The 23725-nt window shown below is 45.3% G+C and overlaps 1 protein-coding gene across 2 annotated transcripts in view; it reads right to left on the bottom strand.

The window, feature by feature from the left end:
- The window catches only part of LOC142962895 (glutamate receptor 3), a 73259-nt gene extending 50445 nt beyond the window's left edge, over positions 1 to 22814 (bottom strand). For both annotated transcript variants that reach the window (XM_076103578.1, XM_076103577.1), the window contains exons 1-3: positions 22733 to 22814; positions 22111 to 22269; positions 346 to 585 (exon numbers count right to left, since the gene is read on the bottom strand). In XM_076103578.1, the coding sequence (XP_075959693.1) occupies positions 346 to 585; positions 22111 to 22269; positions 22733 to 22814 (481 nt within the window). The remainder of the gene's footprint in view (positions 1 to 345; positions 586 to 22110; positions 22270 to 22732) is intronic.
- Between the last annotated feature and the right edge of the window lie 911 nt (positions 22815 to 23725).

The raw sequence follows: 23725 nt of genomic DNA, 5'->3' as shown, positions 1-23725 counted from the left end.
CAACCAGCCAACTGCTGAAAAAAAATCTCCCAAAAAATCCCAATCCAAAGGTTATAGCTCTTAAAATGCGACGTTTCTTAAAGTGGAATGTGTTATTACAAGAGTTAAGAGCTGCTAGCGGATACAGTATATTTAACATTAGCATAAAACCAAACTACTGTATAAAATAGTGCAGTGTTCACAGTTCAAGCATTTACAGGGCTTTCATGAATTATTACAGGGGAAATCTATCCTCCGCTAACCCCAGAGTGCAGCTGCTATTCTGAGCCCCTGCAACATATCCTGTGGTTCCAAACTGTAATTCAAGCTGGAAGTCCTGGCTTCAGGGCCCATGCTGTCACTTACCCCGGTCGGTGTCGTAGAGGTAGACGAACTTCTCCCACTTGTAGTGAGTGAGCAGGCTGAGGACGGCACCGCGGAGGGCGGGGCGCATCTGGATGACAAACTGCACCTCGTTGTCGGTGGGGTAGCTGGGCGTGACAAAGGAGGTGTGCAGGGCGCCGCAGAACGACGTCAAGGTGTTCATGGACTTCTTGTCGTAGAATCCGAAGATGGCGTACACTCCGCGGGAGAACTGGGAGCAGACTGCGGGGCCAGAGGAGGACAAGAGGACACAAGCGTTAGGACGTCATTCGGCAGAATATGCACATTCACAAACGTGTGCCTCATCACTTCAGGCAGTAACAGATCAATTGGGTTGTTTGACCCACCACTAATAGCCAATTAAGGGTATATGCCACTCTAAACGACCCCCAAAGACATTTGACAAAGTCCTGTAAAAATATGAATAATAATACAGATTATTTTTATTATAGCAACAGTATGGCCGTTTTAATTACACAGCCCAAGGTGATAAAAAATAAATAGTTGCCAATTAATTTTCTCACTAATTGATCTTCTATTACTCTTTGATCAGAGAGTTCCTGATTGAAATTAATGGTCTACTACTCAGCCTGTAAAATAACCCGAATGATGACATCAGGGTTATCTGGGCTTGGCTATGGACTATGGACACACCACACAACTATAACAGGAATCCTGTGTCCCAAATTGGGGGTGAGGAGTTTGAAAGATGTGGGTATTTACCAGGTAGGAAGGGTCTAATGAAAGACACTATGAAGTTGAATTATGGGAAACGTAGGATCCAGAGTTTGAGTCAATTAGTCAGGATATCTCTGCCTCTGCTGCTTTGACCGTTTCACAATACTTTGTATGACTTTGTATTATTACCAAATAACTGGAGTGCCCGTTAAATTGAGAAAATAATCATTGGAGTCATCAATAATGACGTTGCAGCTCTAAATGGAACCCAACCCCAGTGATCACAATATAAAATCCTATTTACACCTGGTATTAACGGTCATTATCTGCATACGGATAACCTATCTGAATGTGAGAAATGCACGTTTATACACATTGCACAAGGCATCAGAAGGTGAGCAGATCTGGTAATAGAGGACCGCATAGTGACAGGATGTCAGCAAACATCACGCAGCTGTAAAATGCAAGCGGTACAGTGTGTGCGTGTTTGTTTTGGTGGCAAAGCGGCAGCCAATGGATAGGAAAAAAGTCACGCCATTCACCGAAAGGTCTCCAGCTCCCACCAGAAGCTCCCCGCCGAACGACTCACTGCAGCATTCTAAGCAGCAGCTGTGAGCTGCCCGTCACCGCTTCGGTTGCCTCCTACGAAAGGAGCTGAAAAAGACAGCTCTTTCTGCCTCGAGTGCAAAGTGAATGCAGCTTCACTTGCCGCGACCTTGAAGCCACAGCGTTTGTGTTTGTCGGTGCCACGATGTCACTAACAGCTACACACCTGAGCGGTAGCTTTGCATAGTTACAGGGTAAACAAATAGGGATCACATTTTAAGACAAGATTGACCCCCCCCCCCCCCCCCTTTTGAAGAGAAAGAAAAAAAAACACACCCTGTCAACAAGCTACAGACTGTTCAGTGAAAATGAGTTTCTGAGGCGACCAAAGGAAGAAGAAAATAAACAGTTGCACCATCATTTGAATGTTTTCACTTGAACAAATCTATAACAACCACTTCAGGGAATGAACATCTCAGTAATACAATAATGTTTTTTTTCTCCATCTTTCTTTTATTGTGTGCGTCTGATGACATTTCTTGAGAGGCAAAAAAAAAACGTTTCCATTTGTTTGTGTATTCATCAGGCGCTCTAGTGGGACGACTTCCAGTCAGTCAGAAGCCATTAATGTGTAAACTAACAGTCAGAGCTACAGGTGCGTTCCGCTTTCCCACCCTATCATGAATGGCTGCTCACTTATTCTGATTGACTCTCAAGTGCTCCCACTGGCTAATCAGGCATTCTTAACATCCGTAAACACTTTGAATATTCCAGCACGACGGTTGGATGACAGGAGGGAAGGCAGGCGTTACCTATCTTATTCAATTGCTGTGTTGAATATTTGTTTCCGATTGGCTGACGGGCATTCGTTCAATTGTTACAGGATGCGATGCATCAGACATAGCTTACAGGCTCTTGTTTAAACACGGCTCTAAATGACGAGTTTCAGCACTCATCAAGGTTATCCATGATGCTGAACTGGACACGTTGGGCGAGATTGAAACCATACATGTACGCACACAATAACTTCTCTTTTTTTTGTCAAACAGTGCGACAGTATCTGCGAACCTTTCAGGCACTCAAGAGGACAACATGGCGGTGCTCATGTATACGGCTCTTAAGCACAATTGCTGTGAGAATGAGACATCTAGTCACTGGTGGGATTTGCCTCATCCTTTTTAATTCTATTCCCTCCCTATCTGTCCTGGTACAGACACCTCTCCCAAGGTATAAGCAGCCATTCTCAGCAACACACACACACACATACACACTCACACAAGCAGGCCAGGATGCAGACACACACACACACACAACACTGCTTCTTGATAAGTGAATCAACAGATGGACAGCGGTATTGTGGGCAAGTGCTGCAGGGTGAGTGGTGCAATCTCCCGCACTGAATGGGAGGCGGTGGGAGCTGCAGTCCTCGTTGAGGCCCAGTTTTCTCTGCACTCCCTCTTAATTTGGGCCAGTTCTGACACAGAACCTATCCTCGGGGACCAGATCTGGCAGCCTCTTTCTTTCTGCTCAGCTGTCCTCTGCTTATTAGGTTGAGCTGAGAGCAAGCCCGAGCTTCGGTAACAGATACGTCCCCGTAACTTCCCTCTTGCCCCCGTTAGATGTCAAGTGTCTCGATGCTGCACCCTTTTCGGGGTTGCCGCGGAAAGGTTCGCGCGTTGCAGGGATCCCATGAGCTGTGCCATCTAGAGTGATCCGAGCCAGCAGGTATGGTCTCCCATGGCGGTGAGGTTTTGCGAGGATGTTCTAGACTAAGAATGACCTGTTCTGTTTTGGGGGCACACATTGGCCAGTCTCCCTGCACCAGATCTGCCAGCATCCTATACCAGCTCTGCAAGGCATCCTGCCACAAGAACTGCACACCGCCGGTACCTCCAACTTCTGCAGGATGTAAGCTGTGCTGTGCAGAAACCTTGTGTTCTCACTGTTAATCACTACCGGCACATGTCCTTGGTCAGAGGCGAACAAGCCACGCCACATGGTGAGACAGCGTGGGTTGATAAGGGCGTTTATATACTGTAGCATGCAGGCGATAGTAAATCTGAGCTCCAGAAACCTTCAGGTGGAACAAGCAGCGCTGTCCATCGTGATTGATTAAGCAAATGCCTCCCCACATCAGTAGAAATGACCATCACTTTTTTTACGACCATCGCTTTCTCAAACTGCTGAGGGACAATAGTGGAAAACAATTTGCTGTTTCACTCAGTGCTGGTGGAGAAAAACAAAAGGAGTGTTGGCTCTTATCACCAACAGCCGGGATCACCTAGTGAGGAATGAGCTAGCGGGTATTTTGTTTTGCGACTCCGTCTTTTAAATCACATACTTCTGCATCACATTGTAACTTTCTAATTGGTCTACTTTTATGTAACAAGCTGGTCCAATTTGCTACCTCGTTAATTTGTGGCGCATGTATATTTCTTACTCTTTTAAATTTTAGTAAACTCTTTCAGTCAAGGGTGAATAACGAGAGAGCAGAACAAATGAGCAGACTACATACACTGGGAAGTTTATTAATAGGAAATAGAAAGGGGGAAAAAAGCAATCGGTAGGAACATATTGACCGAGAGGAATTTAATGTTTCTTTGCAGTCAAAGGGAGAGTGTATTGCACCAAGATTCCAGCTGAATAAGTTCGATAAAACAAAAACAAAAATGCACATAGTTTTAACACAAAGGACTGGTTGCATCTTTCTAAACCTTATTGAGCTCCCTATTATTTGCAATTCTTAAGAGCCAAACTCGGAACTTAAACTTGTTTTTAGAAAGATTCCACAGACTGTATGGAAAGAGCTGTATATGTATGTATTCCTACACTCAGAGATGTCTCCATGCAGTACTGATCCCCCCTCTTCCTTCAACGCCTCACTGTCTCTCTCCACTCTCCTCACCACTCTATTTGACCTCTCCTTTTGCCTCAGCCATCTGGTCATCCCCCAAAGCATACATCCTCTTCAAGCGTGGCAGTATCTTTCTCCACCTGAGTGCCTCTCTCTTTCCCCTCTCACATTGTTTCCCACATAATATCGTCCCGCTCCACCAGCGGAGCAGAGATTGGTGATGGACTTGGGTTGAAAAAAATAAAATTGCACAGTGCAGCCAGGAGAGAGAGAGAGAGCTGCTGTGGATGCATCATCCTCATCTCTGTCAGTAATTTAATTAAAGTGAAATAAATGTCCTGTAGGTGGAAATAAGACGACCGGACCGGTCTCCAACTCAGACAAAATAACAGATCAGTTAATATAATTCGACGATTCTGCGAGTGTCACCTTGAATTTCAATAATGCTAATTTGCTCACAAGTCCTCAGACAACCATGTGCATCTACACTGAGCCATTAGAGGAGCTTGCTCGGGGACTGAGTGGTAAACAACACAAGGAAAATTCCCTCTCATCTGCTCCTTCTCCTTTTCCTTCTCCGACTCATTTTCCCTTCTTTTTTTTTGTTCTTCCTCTGCAGCTAACCGTGCCTCCTCCTCCTCCTCCTCCTCTTCCCTGCTGCAGGGGGCCATGCATCCCATCTCCAGTTCACTGGTCAAACACACACAGTGTGCCGCCCTCATTCCCTTCTATAATCAGGACACTCGGCAGTGCTACGGGGATGTTACATTTCTGATGCATCGCTTGAGATGGCTGGCCTGGAATGCTAGTTCAGAGGGATATGTGGTGTCCTGCAGGCATGCTGAGCTAATTCATATTAAAAAGAAGAAAAAACATTTTCACTCAAAGTATGTGGAATGCTCTTTCGCAGCCCATGAGCCAGAGCTTTGCACAGCCTTGGGAAGGGGGGGCTGGGAACAGTAAATGTCAACGATGATTGTGTCTCTTTAGCTGTTTGCCACGTCCTTTTCCGCAAAAACCCACGTTCTCTTTCTGGCTCCGTTGTTTCTCCTCTCAGCCACATGTCCTCCATTTTCCCCGAGTCTCGGCCTCCTTCTCCTCCTGGTCCTCGTAACTTCTCTCGCTTCCTCCCTCCCTCCCCCCTTTCCCAGTTTCCCCAGCCTACATCAGGACCAGCCTGTCTTGCTCTGAAGAAGGAATGCTGTCACTGGGAGATAGCTCATAAGTGCCCTGGGGGATTGCATCAGCTCTTGTCATATAGAGATGTGAAGTGCTTCAAACTGTTAACTCAAATGGCAGACCTAGATTCGAGAGCGACTCAACTGCAATGTTGCCGTGAGACGTTAAAAGGAAGCTATTACTAGTCCTGCTCCATCAACATCCTCTTTAAATCACCGACTGGGTTGAATGACATTGTGGAAAGAGAGTGAACAAAAGCGCGCTTTTACTACTAACAGTAAATGTATCCAGTGGCTGACATTAGAGCAGGGCCAATGTTTATTTAGATATTATCGTTAATCGATGTTGGAATCATGTTATTGTTAAACAAAAACAATCTGTTTCCATTCAGACTGTAATTGAACTAAATACGTCGCTTTACACAATGCACGTACAGTATACCATGATTTTTAGATGTGATGCAGAACAGTGGAAGAGAGTTCATTGTAATACTCCCATTTGACAATTTTGTAGGTGATTTTTTGCAGTTCAGGGTCAACTTCTTCTTCAACTTCAGCTTCGACTAAGCCACGGAGGGCCCTGTATTCCTGTAACAGCTGTGCCATAGCACTAACTGTCGTAGGCTACGACACAAAATACACATTTCTGACAGCTAGTAGCGCTACGGAGCAGTTCTGCTGTCGACGCATTTGCCAATGGTTTCCCCACTGATTCCTGGTGACAGTAGTGGGCCGAGAAACACAGCGAGGCGCAAGCAAAATGCAGTGAAGAAGACGATAAACAAGGATGTACGAACTCTCCTGCCCTGTGCTCGTCCATGGCAGTTTAAGAAGCCACTGTGCTAACGACCTCATCTGCTGCTTGGGTTTGAAAAACACAAAGTACAAGCAATCCACTGGTGAGTTGAGACGTGCACCTGTGTGTGTGCGTGTCTCCATGCAGGTGCTTGTGTGTTTGTCTGAGTGTATGATGGATGATAGGGGATAAGGAGCTCTGTCACTTGGGCTGGTTAGCGTGGCGCTCACCCACGAAGAGATAAGCATCTTCACATACAAAAGACAGCTTTCTAGCTTCCTTTACTCCTGCAGTTCATTTTCCTCCTCTCATATTTTCTAGCTGTATTATATTAACCTTTAAATTTTGTAACTGAATAAACTCATATATTAATATATTATGCTGTGGTCATGTCAAGCTGGAACAGAGCATGCATAGATTTACCAACAGAGAATGGATGTGTACGTTTTATTGTATCTATCTGGTGTATACAACTGCAGTGTGACGCTGCCTTCTCTGCTAGATACATTAGTAAAAGTCACAAAAAAGGGTTACTGGCCAGTAACTTTAATGGCTCGAATTAGTGTGTCTCTACGAAAGAGGGGGCTGCCTGTAATGCTGGCAGACTCGACACAAAGAGGAACATATAAATGTTGTGTTTCTCCACTGGAGAGCAGGGCAACTATTAGAAGAAACATGATCTTATTCCAACATGGCAATCGTATGTGAGAGATTTTTGTCAAGTTTCTTTCTCACGGTTGCGATTTTGATCCGCATGCAACGTGAGAAATAACAAGTTTATTTTTCAAAAAGATATATGGAAATGTGTTAATATCAAAACAAGTGGAAGTCATTTTTTGCTGCTCTTATTTTTAGAATAACACATGAAGAGCAGAGCAGAGCAACTTTAAAATATGACAGGAGTCATTTCCACTAAGCAAAACTGCATGAGTTAAGCATTTATTAGCATGGTGATTGATTTTAATTGAACTCAAGTTAGAATATTTACTTTGGTTTGTGTGAAACTGATCACAGTATCTTCCAAAAGAAAAGAATGTTCACAGAGCTGTATGGTTTCTAGGTACCTAGTCGAATATCCTTTGAGAAGGAATTAATGGAAATTGTATGAAAGTATAAAATTTAAATTTCTTTTTTTTTTTTAATCCTCTCTGAGCTCGTTGCAGAGTGGTGAATCCAACTGAGAAGGACATTATGGAAATCTGTGTGAAAGCGTAAAATTCTCACTCTGGTTAGCATGATTTACATTCTCTTTGAAGCTTCAAGAATTGGGCCTAAAAGGCATCCATAGGGGGGCAAAAGTATCCCATGCCATGCTGCACCTGGAAGGCTCATATGCAACCGACAACCCCAGTCAGTCCTGATGAGATGTTAGCGAGAAAGACTGAGATATGAATTATGTGTTATGATTCTGTCCGTCAAATCTTTTCCAAAGTAAGCCATTATAACAGTAATGTAATGTGTTGTAAAATTATTATTATGTATTACAAGTATGAGAATCGTAATACACTATGATCCTTGCAACAACAAAAAAATGTATTGTCAAAGTATTGTCCTCATAAGTCATTATAAAATGCTTCATCATGTGTTGTGATTTTTGTTATAAAGCATTACGGTTATTTATGAGCGTATGTAACTATAACTATACAGTACTATGAGCAGATTATAACACATTTCACATATGTTTAGAGTGCATCATAGACATGAGCCTTATAGAAAGTGTTTTTATTACATTCTGTATACATAGTAAAAATTCAGAGTATTATTGCCGGTCTGTGTTCAAAACCTTTGTTTTTACCACAAATAATACCCGACACATTGAAGGTTCGACTGTTGCAAATTACTATGAATAAAATGCCTTGAAGAAGAGAAACTGATCCGGAGTCGCTGAGCTCAGGTGTGGCCTACAAGCATGTACTTCTCCATCACTGGAGTTCATCAGCTTTTTCTCTTCCCTCTCATGTTTTTCCTCTGCAGCCCTACGACCAGCAGCCCCTTCTCCTCCCCACCTGCCATCTTGACGATGTAGTCCTGTACTTTTGAGAGTGGCTGGTGAGCAATCCTCAAGGGAGTCGATGACTCTCAACTCGTTCTGACAGATATTTTCACCTTCGAGGTCTGACCCTCCTGCTTTTGTTTGATCACAGAGCAACACGCGGGGCTGAGAGCACTATGCGGGTCAAACAGACCACACATGCCGCCGTATAGCTCCCTTCAATGCATATCAAATGTTCAATATGTTCAAACTCAGTTGGATGATGCAGAAGTCTCACTTTGCCCTCGTCCGCTGCATTTTATTTCCTCGACGGATGCAATTAAGGACCATCTATGAGAGCAGATAACAGACCTAAACCCTCGGCCCTCGCTTCACCTCGAGAGCCGTTCTCCGGCATTCCCCAGCATTCCCCGGCATTCCCCGGCATTCCCCGGCCCATCTCGTTGAACACATAACAAGCCCTTCTCCGACAGGCTCTTGCAGTCCACCATTTGCTGCAATGCAGAGGCGGGAGGAGCGCTAGAGGACTTGTCTTATCCTTTCAAAGATGATCACTCCTCTCACCTTCAGGAAGCTGTCACCGCAGCACACAGCTGCTGAACACTGACCCTTTGAGTGTGCCTGTGTGCATTTTTTTTTAAGGAGGATTCAGCAGAGTATGAAACATGGAAGGCTTATGATATTCTGTAATTGGATTTCCAAGAAAGCTGGTGACAAAGTCCCTCACACATCACTAATCCTCCCGATCAGCACTGCGGGCCTAAAGCGCGCTCTTCTTCGCAGATGAATATGGAGGGCAAGGAAGGGAAGAGGATGGAGCATGAAAGCGAGGAAGAACACGGGGGCCGCGGACGCAGAGGGGTGTGGAATGCACCTCCGAAGGCGTGCCGACGTGTCTAATCAGCATCTCCGTGCTAGGAGCGAGTCTAGTTAGAGGAAGGGTTCAACGTGTCGGAACCGACACGGCAAACATTCGAACTGTTGCCGTCAGAAGTGGTCGGGGGCTCTGTCTTCACAACAAACAAGGGGAGATTAGCTCTGCTGAATCACAGGAAACAGTTCACTTTTAGGACTCCGTGACAGATGCCTCCAAGAAAAGAGGACACACGGAGGACACTCTCAGCCATATCAAAGAGATTAAAGGGATAGTTTACGACGACGCCCCTGACTGTTTGGACTTGACTACGGCGGAGCTCGGCTCGCCTGGGTGAAGATGTGTGGAGATATATGTCAGGTATAGACCCGCCTGACTTGTTTAGAATCCAATTGTACACATCAGGAGAAATAACTGGCAGCTGAAACTCTCTCTGGCTCCGTATTTTGGATGATTGAGAAAGAAAAACAAAACAAAAAACAAGAGTAAACTTCGTGGATGTCTGGCAGGCGCATATATTTTCCCGCCACTGTCAAAACGCCGGATTGTTTTTCCTGCCCTACATCAATTCTATCGGTTCTGCAGTCTTGCTTGCTAAACTAGTTTCTGTTTGTCATTCTCTCTTTTCCTAATCTGCAAGACGAGGAGTCTTGAAATGTCTATATTCCGGTTAGGGTGCGAACTGTGTGAGCGTAATGCTTCCTGACTGGTTGTTTCAGTCTTTTAGGGGGACTTCTGATCCGTGTTTCCCCGTGTATAGCTTATGTGCACATGCAAGGCCAAGTGTGTGCTGCACAGGGCCACCAAGAGAGGATGACAATCTGCCACTCTCACGAGCTCCACTTCCAGCGCATGTAAACTAAGCCTTTGCCCCCCGGTTGTCGCTAATCAAATTACATGTCACATTTCATATCCGATGTCGATGAAACAAACCGAGCCGAGTCACGGAGGCGTTTGCATTGTGAAGCTTGATTATTACCTCTCCCGGATCAGTCTCTCCCAGCTCTTTGCCTTTTTCTGTGGAGAATATTGGAATAAGTCAACGAGGACGGGACATGGGGACCAGTTGTTTAACCTTGAAGACGTCCCTTAAAGACTTCCCTCTCCTTCTCAGCCTCAATCCAGGCTTTGTTAAGTACGTAGAGTCCAGCACCACTTTTCATCTTATTAGTGCCCTTGCTGTGATGATGCTTCGTCCCTGAATGATAATGCTGGAGGTGGTGGTGGGGAGAAAGAGCGAGAGATGTAAAAACAGGGAGGGATGACAGTGAGTGAGCTGCAATCCTATATATGTGCCCGGACCCTGGCACATATATAGGACATATATAGGATATTGAATATGCCTCACTCACCTTACTTTTCTAAAGCAAATTTTCCCACAAAAACCAATAAAGATTCTCAGCGAGGGGATTTAGAGCCATTTCATATAGTCGCTTGGAGAGAGAGAGGAGCGCGAGACGTTTTCTCATATTAGATGAAAAGATGGATTCTCAGTGCACCTTTCATTGTCTGGATATGTGCTAGGCACTAACTCCAATAAGAAAAAACACAGTCCAACTCGGTGCCTGTGTGATGTCTCGTATGTGTTCGAGTTAGAACAAGTCTCAGGTTTAACGGTGTCAGTCTAATGACAGCATGATGAAGACACACTGAAATGGACGGGTTCTTGCGTGGCAGGCTGATCAAAACCAAAATGCTTCAAAGTAAATTAACTTCTAAGCTAGAGCGATAAAGTTGCCATAAAATAATGAAAAAAAACCATTCTTTTTTCATTTAACGGTCGCACTAAAATTATATTTACAATGTGTTGATCACACAGGATAATCCACAGGTTAAACTGTCTTCAGTGAAACAGCCAAAGAAATAGTCCCTATAAAAATATTTAAGAGGAAACCATGGGTTATCACAACTCAGCTTTTATTTTTCGTAGCTCTGGGCCTTTGGTTCAATGGGTTATGGCTGCTTTTGTGTCAGACGATCATAGAGTTGTAAACAAGCCGATAGCTTTGCAGGAGTAGCTACAACTTCTTTTGGAGGAAAAAAAACAAAAGGGAGAAGTCCAAAACTAAAGTTGTAATAAACCGTTGTTTATTATTAAGTTGTCTGGGTTATTCAGACTATCCTATTCATGTCCATCTTATTTGGGTGGCGGCAGGAGGAGGCTCGATACCGCTGGTGGAAAGTGAGAGGGTTCACTGGCACTTAAAGATGGTGTTATACACGTTTTATTCTTTTAATTAAACCTGCATCTTGTGCCAATCCCATTGTTTCCCATAACATGGCTGCTACACACTTCTGCAAACTCCTCTTCATTACACCTAAATATTTCATTGTGTTACAGGGAGTCCTAGGGCTAAAAAGCTTAACTCGGAGACAAACCCCTGAAATTGGGGGTGAAATGTTCACTGACGTTTCACAAACTTTGGCCACTTGAGAGCAATTTCCAAACTTAAGCTTCTTTATGCATAAAAGACCTAAAGTCTATCCCCTTACAGCTCAGGGATGGGACTTGGTAAAGCAGCAGCAGCAGCACTACAATGTGCGAGGGGGAAAAAACATTGCACAAAGTGTTGAGAAGTAAAAAAAATAAAATAGACGAGCCTTCTCAGTGCCCTTGGCATACTTAAGAAAGGTATGTTATTCAATATAGCTGCCCATTTCCACAAGACAGAGCAAGGTGCTATTTCACACATATTGTACGCTCCTTTCTAGTAAGTTCATTTTAAAGTGGACATCTTGCTTCCGGCCACTGTCCACTTCACAGACTTCTGTCTGCTGTTGAATGTGTACAGCTCATCTACAGATGCGTATAGTTAAAATGCCAGACAGCATATATTCTCACTATAGACGGCAGGTAGTCAGAGAGAGGAGGGAGAGACGTGCTGTGCTGTGTTTTTCTTACAATCCAGTTTACATCACACACGGGCATACACAAACACAGTGGTTGGTCACTTCATCTCTCCATCTCCAGCACTGTGGCTCTCTCTCTCTCTCCTCCACCATTCCCTCCTCTCGTAAACATAGCTAAGCCAGTGAACTCTCCCAAGTCCCTTTTCATCATATTCTAGCACTGTCAGGGCTGCAAAGGGCACCGGCATCTGAGAGAAGCTTTCCATTGAGGCCCTTTGGAATGGATTCACTCCAAACGGCCTTTTCATTCTGCAGCTGCGATGGATTAGCTCTGTCATGGGTCCAGATGGGGGTTTTTGCCTTTCCTGATCAGTACGCCACGCCGGGGGAACATAAATCCACGGCACGGAGATAAAGATGGGAGGAAAAATAAAAGTAAGGGACAGGAATCACGCCGACGGCTACCCAATGGTCAATGATGGAACACTTCAATATTTCATCACACGGTCATGCATGGACACGCAAACACGGACAGTGGCCTAGGAGCAATCGCCCACGGGTTTTACGTATCCATGTGTGAAATGGCAAGAGCCACACAACAGTACTCTCCGAATTAACCATTGGAGGGGGAAACAGAGGAGGGTCATGGTCGAGCGAGCACATCATGTTCACTTAATTCTCACTCATGGGGATAGTGAGCACTAAAGACAGAAGGACCCGCGGTACGACGCGTGTAAAGTAAAGACAACCCGGCTGCAATCAAACCGTTTTCTCGCACACACCTACTAAAAAGTCTTCTTGATCTAAGTTGGGGAAAAAGCAAACGGCTTTCACCTCCTTGATGGCCGGGCAGGCGGATGAGTCAAAGCACCTCGGAGCTTCGTACCCGACGACAACCGGATAATTCCACGCCTGTTACTCGCGGCCAGTTTGACTCTCATTCTACTCTTTACGGCATTCATGCAGATTCGATTAAACTTGTGCGCTCGATGTGAATCAGTGAGCAATCAGGAATGCATTGGCGCTTGTTACGGTGACAACACAGATCAAATTATTTGAGTGGCTTGGGGTTCGCTCCTCGGGCCCGCCAGGAGACATTTCTGCCTCGGTGTCATCCGCAGTTCATTCCAACACATCAACAGATCCTGCTCCGACGTTGCTGAGGTCTTCAATCTGCGACTGCAATCACAGTCGCAGTAATTGACTACAACCTCCCCCCCCTTCCCTTGTTTCCAGATGTGTTGGTCTGCATTATGTCACTGCACAAGATGCGTTTAATATTAACCACAGAGGCTAACCATGGCACGGCACGCCTTATTTGCATCTCCGTATCACTGCGAGGAATATGCTAATATCTTCCTTTTTCTTCCTCCTCTCCTTCAGCTTGTATGCTAGAGTGCCCGTACACTAGTTTCACAAGGTTATGATGCTCCAGTGGCCCGGCGACTGTGAACTGTCACAAGCAATCAGTTATGATGGAAGCCCTTGTTTCTGCACAGACATGCAGCTCTGGCAGGGCTCTGCTAGCGACTGCCTCTTTTGAAACGGGCCAGAAACGTGCGGATCGGTCTGCTCAGTCGGCAGACGGAGAGCTGGGAGCTGGAAGCCCCGTCGCACTGTGATCCAATATTTACTAGTTGGGAGAGTACATCGTGACACTCCCTGTTGATGTTTGGTATTCATCACAACACCACCCCGATGTCTTGACTTTTTTTTTTGACCGTCTTTAGCGCAAAATCATCCTACGCCACACACACACACACACACACACACACACACACACACACACACACGGGAACCGAACAATAAACAGTTGATAACGCCGTCTGAGTGGGCCGACAAGATTAGACAGCACATAGGTGCCAATTAATGCTTTTCTCTGAGCTCCTCCGAAATAATAAAAAGGCTCAAAAGTATTTTCCTTCATAAGCTGTCTGACCTTGGATAGGACAATGCAGTCAGCATCTCCTATTGAACACGACTTCAGAGTTTCTTTTGGACCCAGTGAAGCCAGGCCAATGCAGCAACTTCCGATGAGGCGCGATGCGGATGCGCTATTCCGGCTCAAGTAGGGGATTACTGATTCAGTGATTACGGATATTGTAGGGGAGTCTAGTGAATGGCCAATAGCTAGCTGAGTGTGACTGCAATGGCTGCGGGAACATAGCTGTAATGGGCTTTGTGGGAGAGATTAAATACATATAAAAAGGAGGTATATAGAGATGAGAAAGACAGAGCGAGGGGGAGGGGAGGTGTAAAAGTAAAAGAAATGCTGACTGCAATGTAAGAGATCTTTACAGGAGTTTTTTGAAATGCTCTTCCTTTTCTTCTTCTTTCCTCCATCCCTGCCTTTTCACAACTGGCCCATAAGGGTAAATGACATTTTCCAAATAAAAAAAATGATCTCTGCCACAAACGACGCGCTCCACTCTCCTTGAGAGGTTTTTGCTCATTGAGAAAACAAAAATGGAAAGCAGCCATCACATGACATGAACTGAGCTGCTGCCAGACATATCCCTGATGCACCTGAGATGAATAGTTCACAATGGCAGCTTGCCCCCGCCCCCCTGTTCACTTGACTTAATATGCACCACATGTGCAGGGTTTTTTATTTTTCTTATCGTAAACCGTTTTTTTTCCTCCCCCTCACACGGAGCAGAGCAGCGAATGTGTCTAATGCACCACTAGGACTGTCTGCGGTCCCTCGTGGTGTGTTTGTCGCTTGCTTCTGGTACGGTCAGCCAGCTCCTCCTGTTCTTCACAACGCAGCGCTGATAGCATCTTCAATAAGGGAACACAGACTTGGCCTGTCATTGTTGACTTATAGTTCAGAAAACCACCCTATCAATCTGAACAGTGGTGAACAGATGTGCAGAGCAAAGATGGGCTGCCATGTTGCATCGTGTCTGCAGTCAACGCCTTCGTGGGTCTGCCATAAAGCTCACACATGGGTCAGCGGTGCACAAATTATTATTTTTATACATTCTTGGTTGGTTAATGGTAACATCCAGGTGGTTATTGCTCCGCTGCGGCAATTGTTTTTATAGTTCTGGAAATGTTAAAGCTTTATGAGTAATCACGTAACATCCCTGAAACATGTACAGCATTTCTGGCGGTCCCAGAATTACTGTAGTATTCATGTATTATATATCAAACGCATCAGTTGCCATGTGAATACAGCAGCATGAACGGAAATTCGATGTTGGCTGCTTGTTTGAAATAATCGCATGCTGCAGGGTTATGATGTTTTTTAGGGTGCCATGACAGTCCATTCATAATCATTTCACCTTAATTCCTCTTCTCGCTCGCAATATCACATTTGCCCTGGGGGAATTAAGCAGATAGATAAAAGAAAACCACAAGATATCCAAAAGAACCCAACATCCACACAGAACACAAAGGACCGATAACTGTCATGTACATCTGTGATGTGATTTACTCATCTTCCAAAATCAGAAAGTCTGTCCCTCCACCAGATACCTTTTTACATTCCACAGCTGCTGTAGCCCAGTGTTTGTTGAAGATATATGGAGATCTGAAGCCACCACAGCAGCGAGGGAGGAAAGCTGTTGTTTTATCAAACAACATCTGCCAGCGTCATTGATTCCAAGACAAATAGCACTCCGACAGCAACACTTCTCCTTAGGTTGGGTTTAAGAGGATCTTTTGATATTCTGATTAAAAATTCATTGTGTTGAATCTGCCTCGGAGTGTGTTCTACGTTTTCTAGTCTGAATCTCATTACGGCTTCAGCTGTGTGCCTGGCTTTAGAATAAATAAATAACTAAATAAAAATACAGAGGAGGGCATCTCATGGCCAGAAAATTAGGTCAAAATAATGTTCCATTTTCGGAGGTTTGGCCTTTTGAGTTCTTCCAGCCTTTTATGCGTTTGCTGTATGACAAAAAAGAAAAGAAGCTTTAACCTCATATGACCACCACACACAGTACCAGTGTTTGTAGTTACGTCGGCAAGATGTGTAGGTTAAGTTATTGGTATTTCATCAGTGCTAAATTCCAGCAAGACTGCAAAATGCAGAAGCAATTACTGTAGCACTTGTAGTAACAAGAAAAATTCAATTTTAAATATTTGGTCATAATGTTCCAAAAAAAAGTGATAATAACTCTGCCAGACATTTTTAAGCTTGAGTCAGATGATAACGTGACTGCATCTGACAGAAACTCCACCCCCTCTCTGCCTCATCCTTTTTTCTTTTTTTTTAAAATCTCAGCCACACTGTCCGTCACCCCCTTCCGCTGACGTCGCGCTCCCCTCTCAGAGGCATTGCTGTTCCCAGAGCACGTAACCTCATCCGGGGCCGTTACTGTGCCACTCATCTGACCGAGGGCCCCGGATCCAGCTCCCTCGGAGACCGCCTGGCCTGCTGGCCTCCGGATCGCACCATTACATTACACCACGTCTTTCTCTCAGAGGCTTTTGCACAGGCTTATCAAATATGCTCGTCTACTCTTCGCATTTCACACAAATCCTAGCCTTTCAAAAACGGTATCTCCTAAAAAAAAGAAAGAAAAAAAAAAGACGCGGGGGGTGAGCCGGCAATATTTTTTACCATGACCTTTACTTTGGATGAATGATGGAGTGTGTCAAGGGAGCTTCAGTACAAAACAGGGAAATTTACTCAGTAAGAAATGTGAAGAGGGAGACAGCTATGTGTCTGTCCACGCATGTGCGACTGCATCCGCCTACAGTGTCTTGTGTGCGTGGCTCTGTGCATATGTGCGTGCACACACACACACACACACACACACACACACACATGCATATGCACACGCCTGTGCGTCCATAAACAAACCTCCATCTGTGCCTCCAACACAGCTGGACTGTGATGGCGCGTCCCGGCACAACCCCCATAGCCCGGAGAACTCTCTCTCGCTCACACACACACACACACACACACACACAGACACACACACACACACTCACAATCATACGCTTGTGCACACACATACTCTCTATAAAAGCAACATCTAAAACCTCCTTTATTCAAATTCTTCTTGCTTTCTCTTACTGCGGTCTTCGTCTCTCCCACTACTGCGTTTCACCAACTCTTACCCAGCTCCTCCTGCCATGTTTCCCCGGTCACACCTTTCAAGCTGAGTTACAGCCTGCAAGGACAAGAAGTGTAGCGCTACTACAATCACCTGAGGAGCTTCTGTCGACCATAGCCTGTATCTGTCCGGCCGTGCGCTGCAAAAATATGCCTGCCTGTCGCTTTGTTTGCCATCCATTTGCACACACCACCACCGACACCAACAACTGCACCCAAAAGCTATACACAGAACGATCCACGCGAAGATTTGGTAAGGGCCCTTTCGTTTGTGCTTCGCAACATATGCCATTTGCCACATGTGCTCAGTCGTAGTGCGGGGCCGCCGGTGTAAAGAGACCGTTGGTGTTTCTGGCCCACATGTGCGGAGCTAGCACTCTCCGGGTAGGCGTAAAGGTCAGTGAGAAAAGATGCTTCTAAGAATGAGTTGTGTCGAGACAAAAAAACTAAAATAGGCTTGTGCACTGTTGTGAGTTGATGATAACCCTATTCAATTTAAATGAAATCTAACGGGCTCCACACACTTTCTGATCCTGATACTGTCCTGATATTGCTCACAGATTATCACCATTGATCGTCCTGCATCACGTGGAATTAAACATCCGCTTAGAATGATGAGAGACACACACATTATGTGCGATAATTCATTTTTTCTGCACACTGCTTAAGGCAGCATGAACGTCTCCCAACGATAAGTCCGTAAGTCCGTAAGTCCACTGCTATTAACTTGAAGCAGTGTTTAAGGAATAGTTTGACATTTTGGGGCGAAACACGCAGCGTTCCTGCCAAGAGACAGAAGAGAAGATTGAGATCTCTCTCTATTGACTGTACGGTAAATATGAAGCTACAGCCAGCAGCAGGTTAGCCTGGATTAGCATAAAGACTGGAAACAGGGGGAAACCACTGGCCTGGCTCTAATACACCTACCAGCACCTCTAAAGGTCATGAATTAACATGATATACTTTGTTCATTTAATCCAAAAAACAAAGAGTAAAAACAACAATTTGCTGCTTTACTGGGGTTATACACCGGACTATTTCTTGACTGGGACCAGTAACTTCCTGGTGTCCCAACTGGTTGCCTGGCAGCTAAGAAATAATTTGTACCACTTGTAGAATGGTGTCTTTAAAAACACTTGTGGCTTTTGTATGGATTTAAGAAATGAGATCTAACATGTTAATAAGTGAGACTTAGCTGTGCTGGCAGATTCTGTCACCTTTCTAGCTACCAGGCTAGCTGTTTCTCCCCGTTCCCAGCCTTTGTGCTAAGCTAGGCTAACAGGAGGCTGGCTCCAGCTTCATATTTGCCATGCAGACATGAGAGTGGTATCAATCTCCGAAGTCTACCTCTTGGTAAGAAAGCGAATATGCCCATCTCCTAAAATGTAATACCATTCCTTTAACTGCACCTTGTCTCTAATTACAATAAGATGAATCGCACCTCACAGTCACTCTGCTCTCTCTCTTGTCCCTCCTCTCTCTCGCCTTAAGAAATGACGAAACGCAAATCACAGTGATTCTTGTTTCATCTTATTTCCTCCACACTCTCTGAGCAAAGCGGTCTCGCCTACAGTAGCTAACAGCAGTGGAAGACTGGTGGCTGAACTGTGCTGCCAAAGAAGCATCTGCTACTGCCAGGACTTAAGGACCTGGAGGATTGGATAGAAGAGGGGTAGGCACATGTAAAAAGGCTGGCAGAAGGGACACAGACCATTAGCTTAATGACAGAATGAGGAATGAGGAATGGGGAGATGAGATTCAAAAGCCAAGCATTGCAAAATTTGCCTTTTACAGGAATCAAGGCGAATAATCCAACAAATAGCGTATAAGAGGAGAGGCGGGGGGGAGGGGCGGGGGGGAGGGGCCTTGATGTTTTATTCGCCTCAGGTAAAGGGAAGAAGAAGAAGAAGGAGGGAAAAGGATGGCGGTGTCATTAAGTTGGCTAGCCGTGACCATCAGGAACATGAATGCTGTCGACTCTGCTTTCTTCAAACCGGTAGCCTTTTCTTTGGCTCCCGTCTTCTCGGTGAGCGTACCTGACTCCTAGTTTCCGTAGCCATTATGGACCCGGCGCTGGTAATTACACATTTCACAATTTCTGATGTCACTTCAAAGCAACAACAGCGTTGCCACCGAAAGCACACACACCAAGCCTCTGCAGTACAAAGCTCAGCCCTAAGGATTACTGAAGCCACACATTGTTTTGCTGCCGGCCACTAATTCAATTAATGGCACAAGGTTTTAAAACTGACTTGAAAGAAGCGGTTCTGACGCGAGGCTGTGCCTTCATCACACCTGAAGGTTTTCCGTGTTTTGTTTCTAAAAAGAAAAATACAGTCCAGCCCGTTTAATTTGAACCACCGTATGCACGGCCTCTTGTTCCTCTGCCTCTGTGATATTACTTTTTTAAAGGATGTTCGGCACATGGGGAGGAGTGATCTACACGACGAGTCAGAGGAGAGGGCTATGGCGGTATCTGTCCCAGAGTAAAGAGAGAATGCACACTAAAGCAGAACGTCAGCTTCAGGAGGACGGGAGTCCGGACAAGACCAAACAAAAGCTGTCATTTCAACCACTCTGCAAGGCCTGAGGCAGCCACAACTCACATTGATCAAAGCGATGAAGCTTGCCTCGAAATAGATTTATTCCCCTAACCTCCATAAATGCCATTTTTGTAATAAAAAATAAAAAATAAAAAATAAAGCTTAGTTCAGATTGCACGATCATAAAATAGACGTGTGCTACTGCTGACAAAGTTCTGAGTCAACCACAGGGGGCTATTGATGACAAAGGACATTTTCATGTCCACTAAACAATTGTGACAGCTTGCAGAAGAAACAACAGCGCTGACAAATATAAAATACAGAACTCACCAGAGGCGGAGCCTCGAAGACCTGGAAGTCATGAAGTCAGCAGATAAGTGATATCTAATAACCGTCATCTCTATTTTGTTCACTACATCGGTGGAGACAATCTGAGGTGCTTATGGACTGTTGTGAGCTCAGCGGGAGCTGTCTGCGGTTTGAGCGCTCAGCTTGACAAGAGTCTCAGGGCACTACCTGGAAAAAAAGTCTCTGATCAAACATTACACAAATCAGATGTGAAAGAAACCCGTACATCAGACTGTTTTAAGAGCTGTCTTTGCTCGAGTTTGTTGATTACTTTACAATTACAATAAGTAGAGGGCTTTTCGTTTGTTAATAATAATTCTTGTATAATGCAGCAGACTGAAGATTCAACACTGAGAAATTTCAAGCAGCGCAGATTATTTATATGCACATCAAAGCAAAGACGATGCTCTCGCCAAACATGACGATGACATTTGACAATCGCTCTCCTATTTTTGCAACAGTAAGCGCTAAATGTCCTTTCAGCATTGGTTACTTTGCGCCATTATTAAAAGCTCACAGTTCTCTCGCATCGGAAGTTCAAGGCAGTCCTGAGACGGAGCTCTTGATGGAGACGCTAAGACGTGGCAGCGAGAAACAAGAAACGGGGCCACGGCTCCCACAGGAGCCCCTTCCTCTCACTAAAGCTCTGTCTGCCCCGGACTTTAATTAGATTCTGATATCAACCCTTTTCCTACTATGCTTCCCTTCCTCTTCAACATGCGTGAAATTGCACAGCACTATCTATTATTTATTCACTCTCTTTGCTTATTGTTTCTTATGGGTGCCTTCGTTAGGGCCCTTGCAGCTCTGCTGCCTGTGATATGATGCTCTGCTTTATCTCCCTTGCTGCTCAGACCCACCTCCTCTGCAGGTCTGAGCCCAACTCATTTGCTGGCATTGGTTGGGGAGCTATGGATTTTTTTACCGCCCCCCACCCCCACCCCCCCTTTCACCCAATGACAGCACGGTGAGGTGCTATGAGGGCTGGGTGCTAATGAGCTGACTCTGCAATGCTGGGGGAGATGCTCTGTAACACAGGGGGAGTCAGAGGGGCCATTATGACCGTGCCACACAGGGTTTAGAGGGACTCAAACCGCACCAGTCAGACAGAGCCGCGTGTCTTCAGAGTCGGCCATTCGGCCAAACCGAACCCGTCATTTGAAATGACATCACAAAATGGCATTCTCGGCTCTATCTCTTCCCCTTCATGTCCAATTTGTTACCGCAGATTTCAAGAAACTGAAAGCCAATGGGGGTGTTGGGGGGGGGAAAAAAGAGGTGATTTGTTGGAATCCGCCACTGCACCAGTTGCATCATGGGCTGGACCATAAGCACATAGCACGCATGGAGAGGGCGGGGAAAAATCATGTGTAATGGATACTTTACCAGTTTAAATCCTTTCCTTTGGAACAGTGGATCACTTATGTGATGAAAAATAAGGATATTTATAAAACACTTGCCAAGTTATAAAATAAACATCCAACTTTGCTCCATAACACATGAGACCTCCTCCAGCGCTGAGTCCTTGACACGGGGTTTGTGTGATCGGCTGCATTCTCAAGGCCGGTATGTCTATATGCCGAAGGAATTTATTTTACAATGTGGAATTCATGTATTTGTAATATATCAGCTCTGTACAACTCGAGACAGCCACAAACGCTGTCAACGTGGTTCCCAACCACATTCTGTCTGTCAAATGTTGTGTAAAAGTAAATATACATTTCTAGAAAGAAAAAAGGATGTATGCATTTTGTGATAAACCCCATGATAACAAATGACTATGGGAAGAACACTGTGTACATCAGACAAATCTGTATTTGTAAATTCCCACTGGGACGTTATTTGAGAGAGTGAAGTGAGGCGAACTGGACTGCCTCCCCTGGATTGAGATGCCTCTATAAGCTCCATATGGATGAGTTCGACATAAATGATTCTGCTCGCTCAGCTGTGGACATAAGTGTGTGTGTGTGTGTGTGGGGGGGGGGGCTGGACATGACGGAAATAGAAGCACACACTTACACGCATGGGTGACTGCAAAGCTGTTGGACGACTCGAGGTTGTCCACATTGTAGTTGAGGTGGAAAGGCTTCTCCGTGGTGTTTTGGTTGGTGTTGTAGAGTTGGACAGCGAACCTGAACGCGCTGTGCTCCTGCACCGTGGACCGCATGAACAGTCCCCCTTAAAGAGAGATGAAAACCAAGATCACACAATGGCATCTTTTTAAGACTCGTGTCAGTGTTACACCTCATTTCATTCAGTGAATAACTCCATCCGTCCCACTGCAACGGAGAAGGAGGCTGACTGGTATTAGAAAGAATAACTATATCGTGCATTTTCTATTTTCTTTGACCAGTGCGCCTGTCTGCAACTCTTCAAATCCCGTCTTCCTCCTCCTTAATATCATTATATCTTTCACCCAACGATTACAATGACACAGACAACACTACGGGAGGCTTTCATCTGTAGTTTTACAGAATCAGCGGTTTTAACATCGCAGCATACGTGCAATCAAGTTAGTCTCTATCATTGCGCAGAGCTCCGCGCTCCGTGCACGTCTCTCCGGAATCAAACTGCAACCTTTTGTCCACACAAAACCCCACAGTCTGCAGCCTTTTCATTTAAACACACAAAAGACACTTACCGATATTTATCTGATTGGGAAATCCTGCACACGATCTGTCACAGAACCACAGTAGCAACAACAAAACCACTCGTTGTGCCATTTTTTTTTCTCCGAACCGATCTGTTCAACTCCTCAAAAGGGTCTGTCTGAGCAAATTCATATGTTCTGGGTGGGAGCCGGGCGCGATGGAAATCCAGTGGAAAGATGATGGTCGCTCACAGTGCACCAATTAGGTTCATTGAGGTGCAGCCCAGCTGCAGAGCATTTTTTTTTGCAACTAAGAGAGGGAGAGAGAACGATAGAGAGAGAGAGAGAGAGAGAGAGAGAGAGAGAGAGGGGGCGAGAGAGAGGGGAGGGGTGTGCTGGTGTAGGGGGGGGTGGGGGGGGTGCTGATCTGAACTCCGATTGGACCCGTCGCGGCGGGCCAATGTTGGTCAAAGTTGATCTGACGTTAAATAAAAAATTTTAAAAAAGCTTCAGCCCGCCAGTTTACGACGGTTTTGGAATAAGCGCGGCACTTGTCAATATTAGCCTTCTGCTGGTGGAATCAATGGCAACGCTGCGATCTCAGGTGGACGGTGATCCCGAATGAGCCGCGCGTGCAGCTGCTGCGGATCTCCAGAGGCGCGAGGAGGGAGAGAGCCGCGGTTATTTCCCCCACAGAGAGAAACCTTGTGTCCATGTCGCGCCTTTTCCCCTTTAAATGCTATTTTAACGTCAGAAAGGGGCAAAGCAATAAGCGACGAGAAGAGGAAAAGTTCATCACAAACACGCGCAGACAAGCACGTGAGGCTGGAATGGATGTGGAGGACACGGAAGCCAACAGAACTGTCTGTGGTCCTGAAAACATTCTGGCTCACTGTATTTAGCTGCTTCTTCTTCTCTTTTTCCTCACCGGAAACACGTTTAGCCTTCTGTGGAGGTTTGACCATAACAAACAGAGCGATATCTCTCAGTCTGATTTTATTTACCTCTAGTTTTACCCCGTCTCTAATGAAACATCTATCATTC

This window comes from Anarhichas minor, unplaced genomic scaffold (genome assembly GCF_050575085.1).
Source record: "Anarhichas minor isolate MPS153535 unplaced genomic scaffold, ASM5057508v1 ptg000028l, whole genome shotgun sequence".
NCBI lineage: Eukaryota > Metazoa > Chordata > Actinopteri > Perciformes > Anarhichadidae > Anarhichas > Anarhichas minor.
The sequence above is the reverse complement of the archived record's forward strand: the minus strand, read 5'-3'. Positions and strand labels throughout refer to the sequence as shown.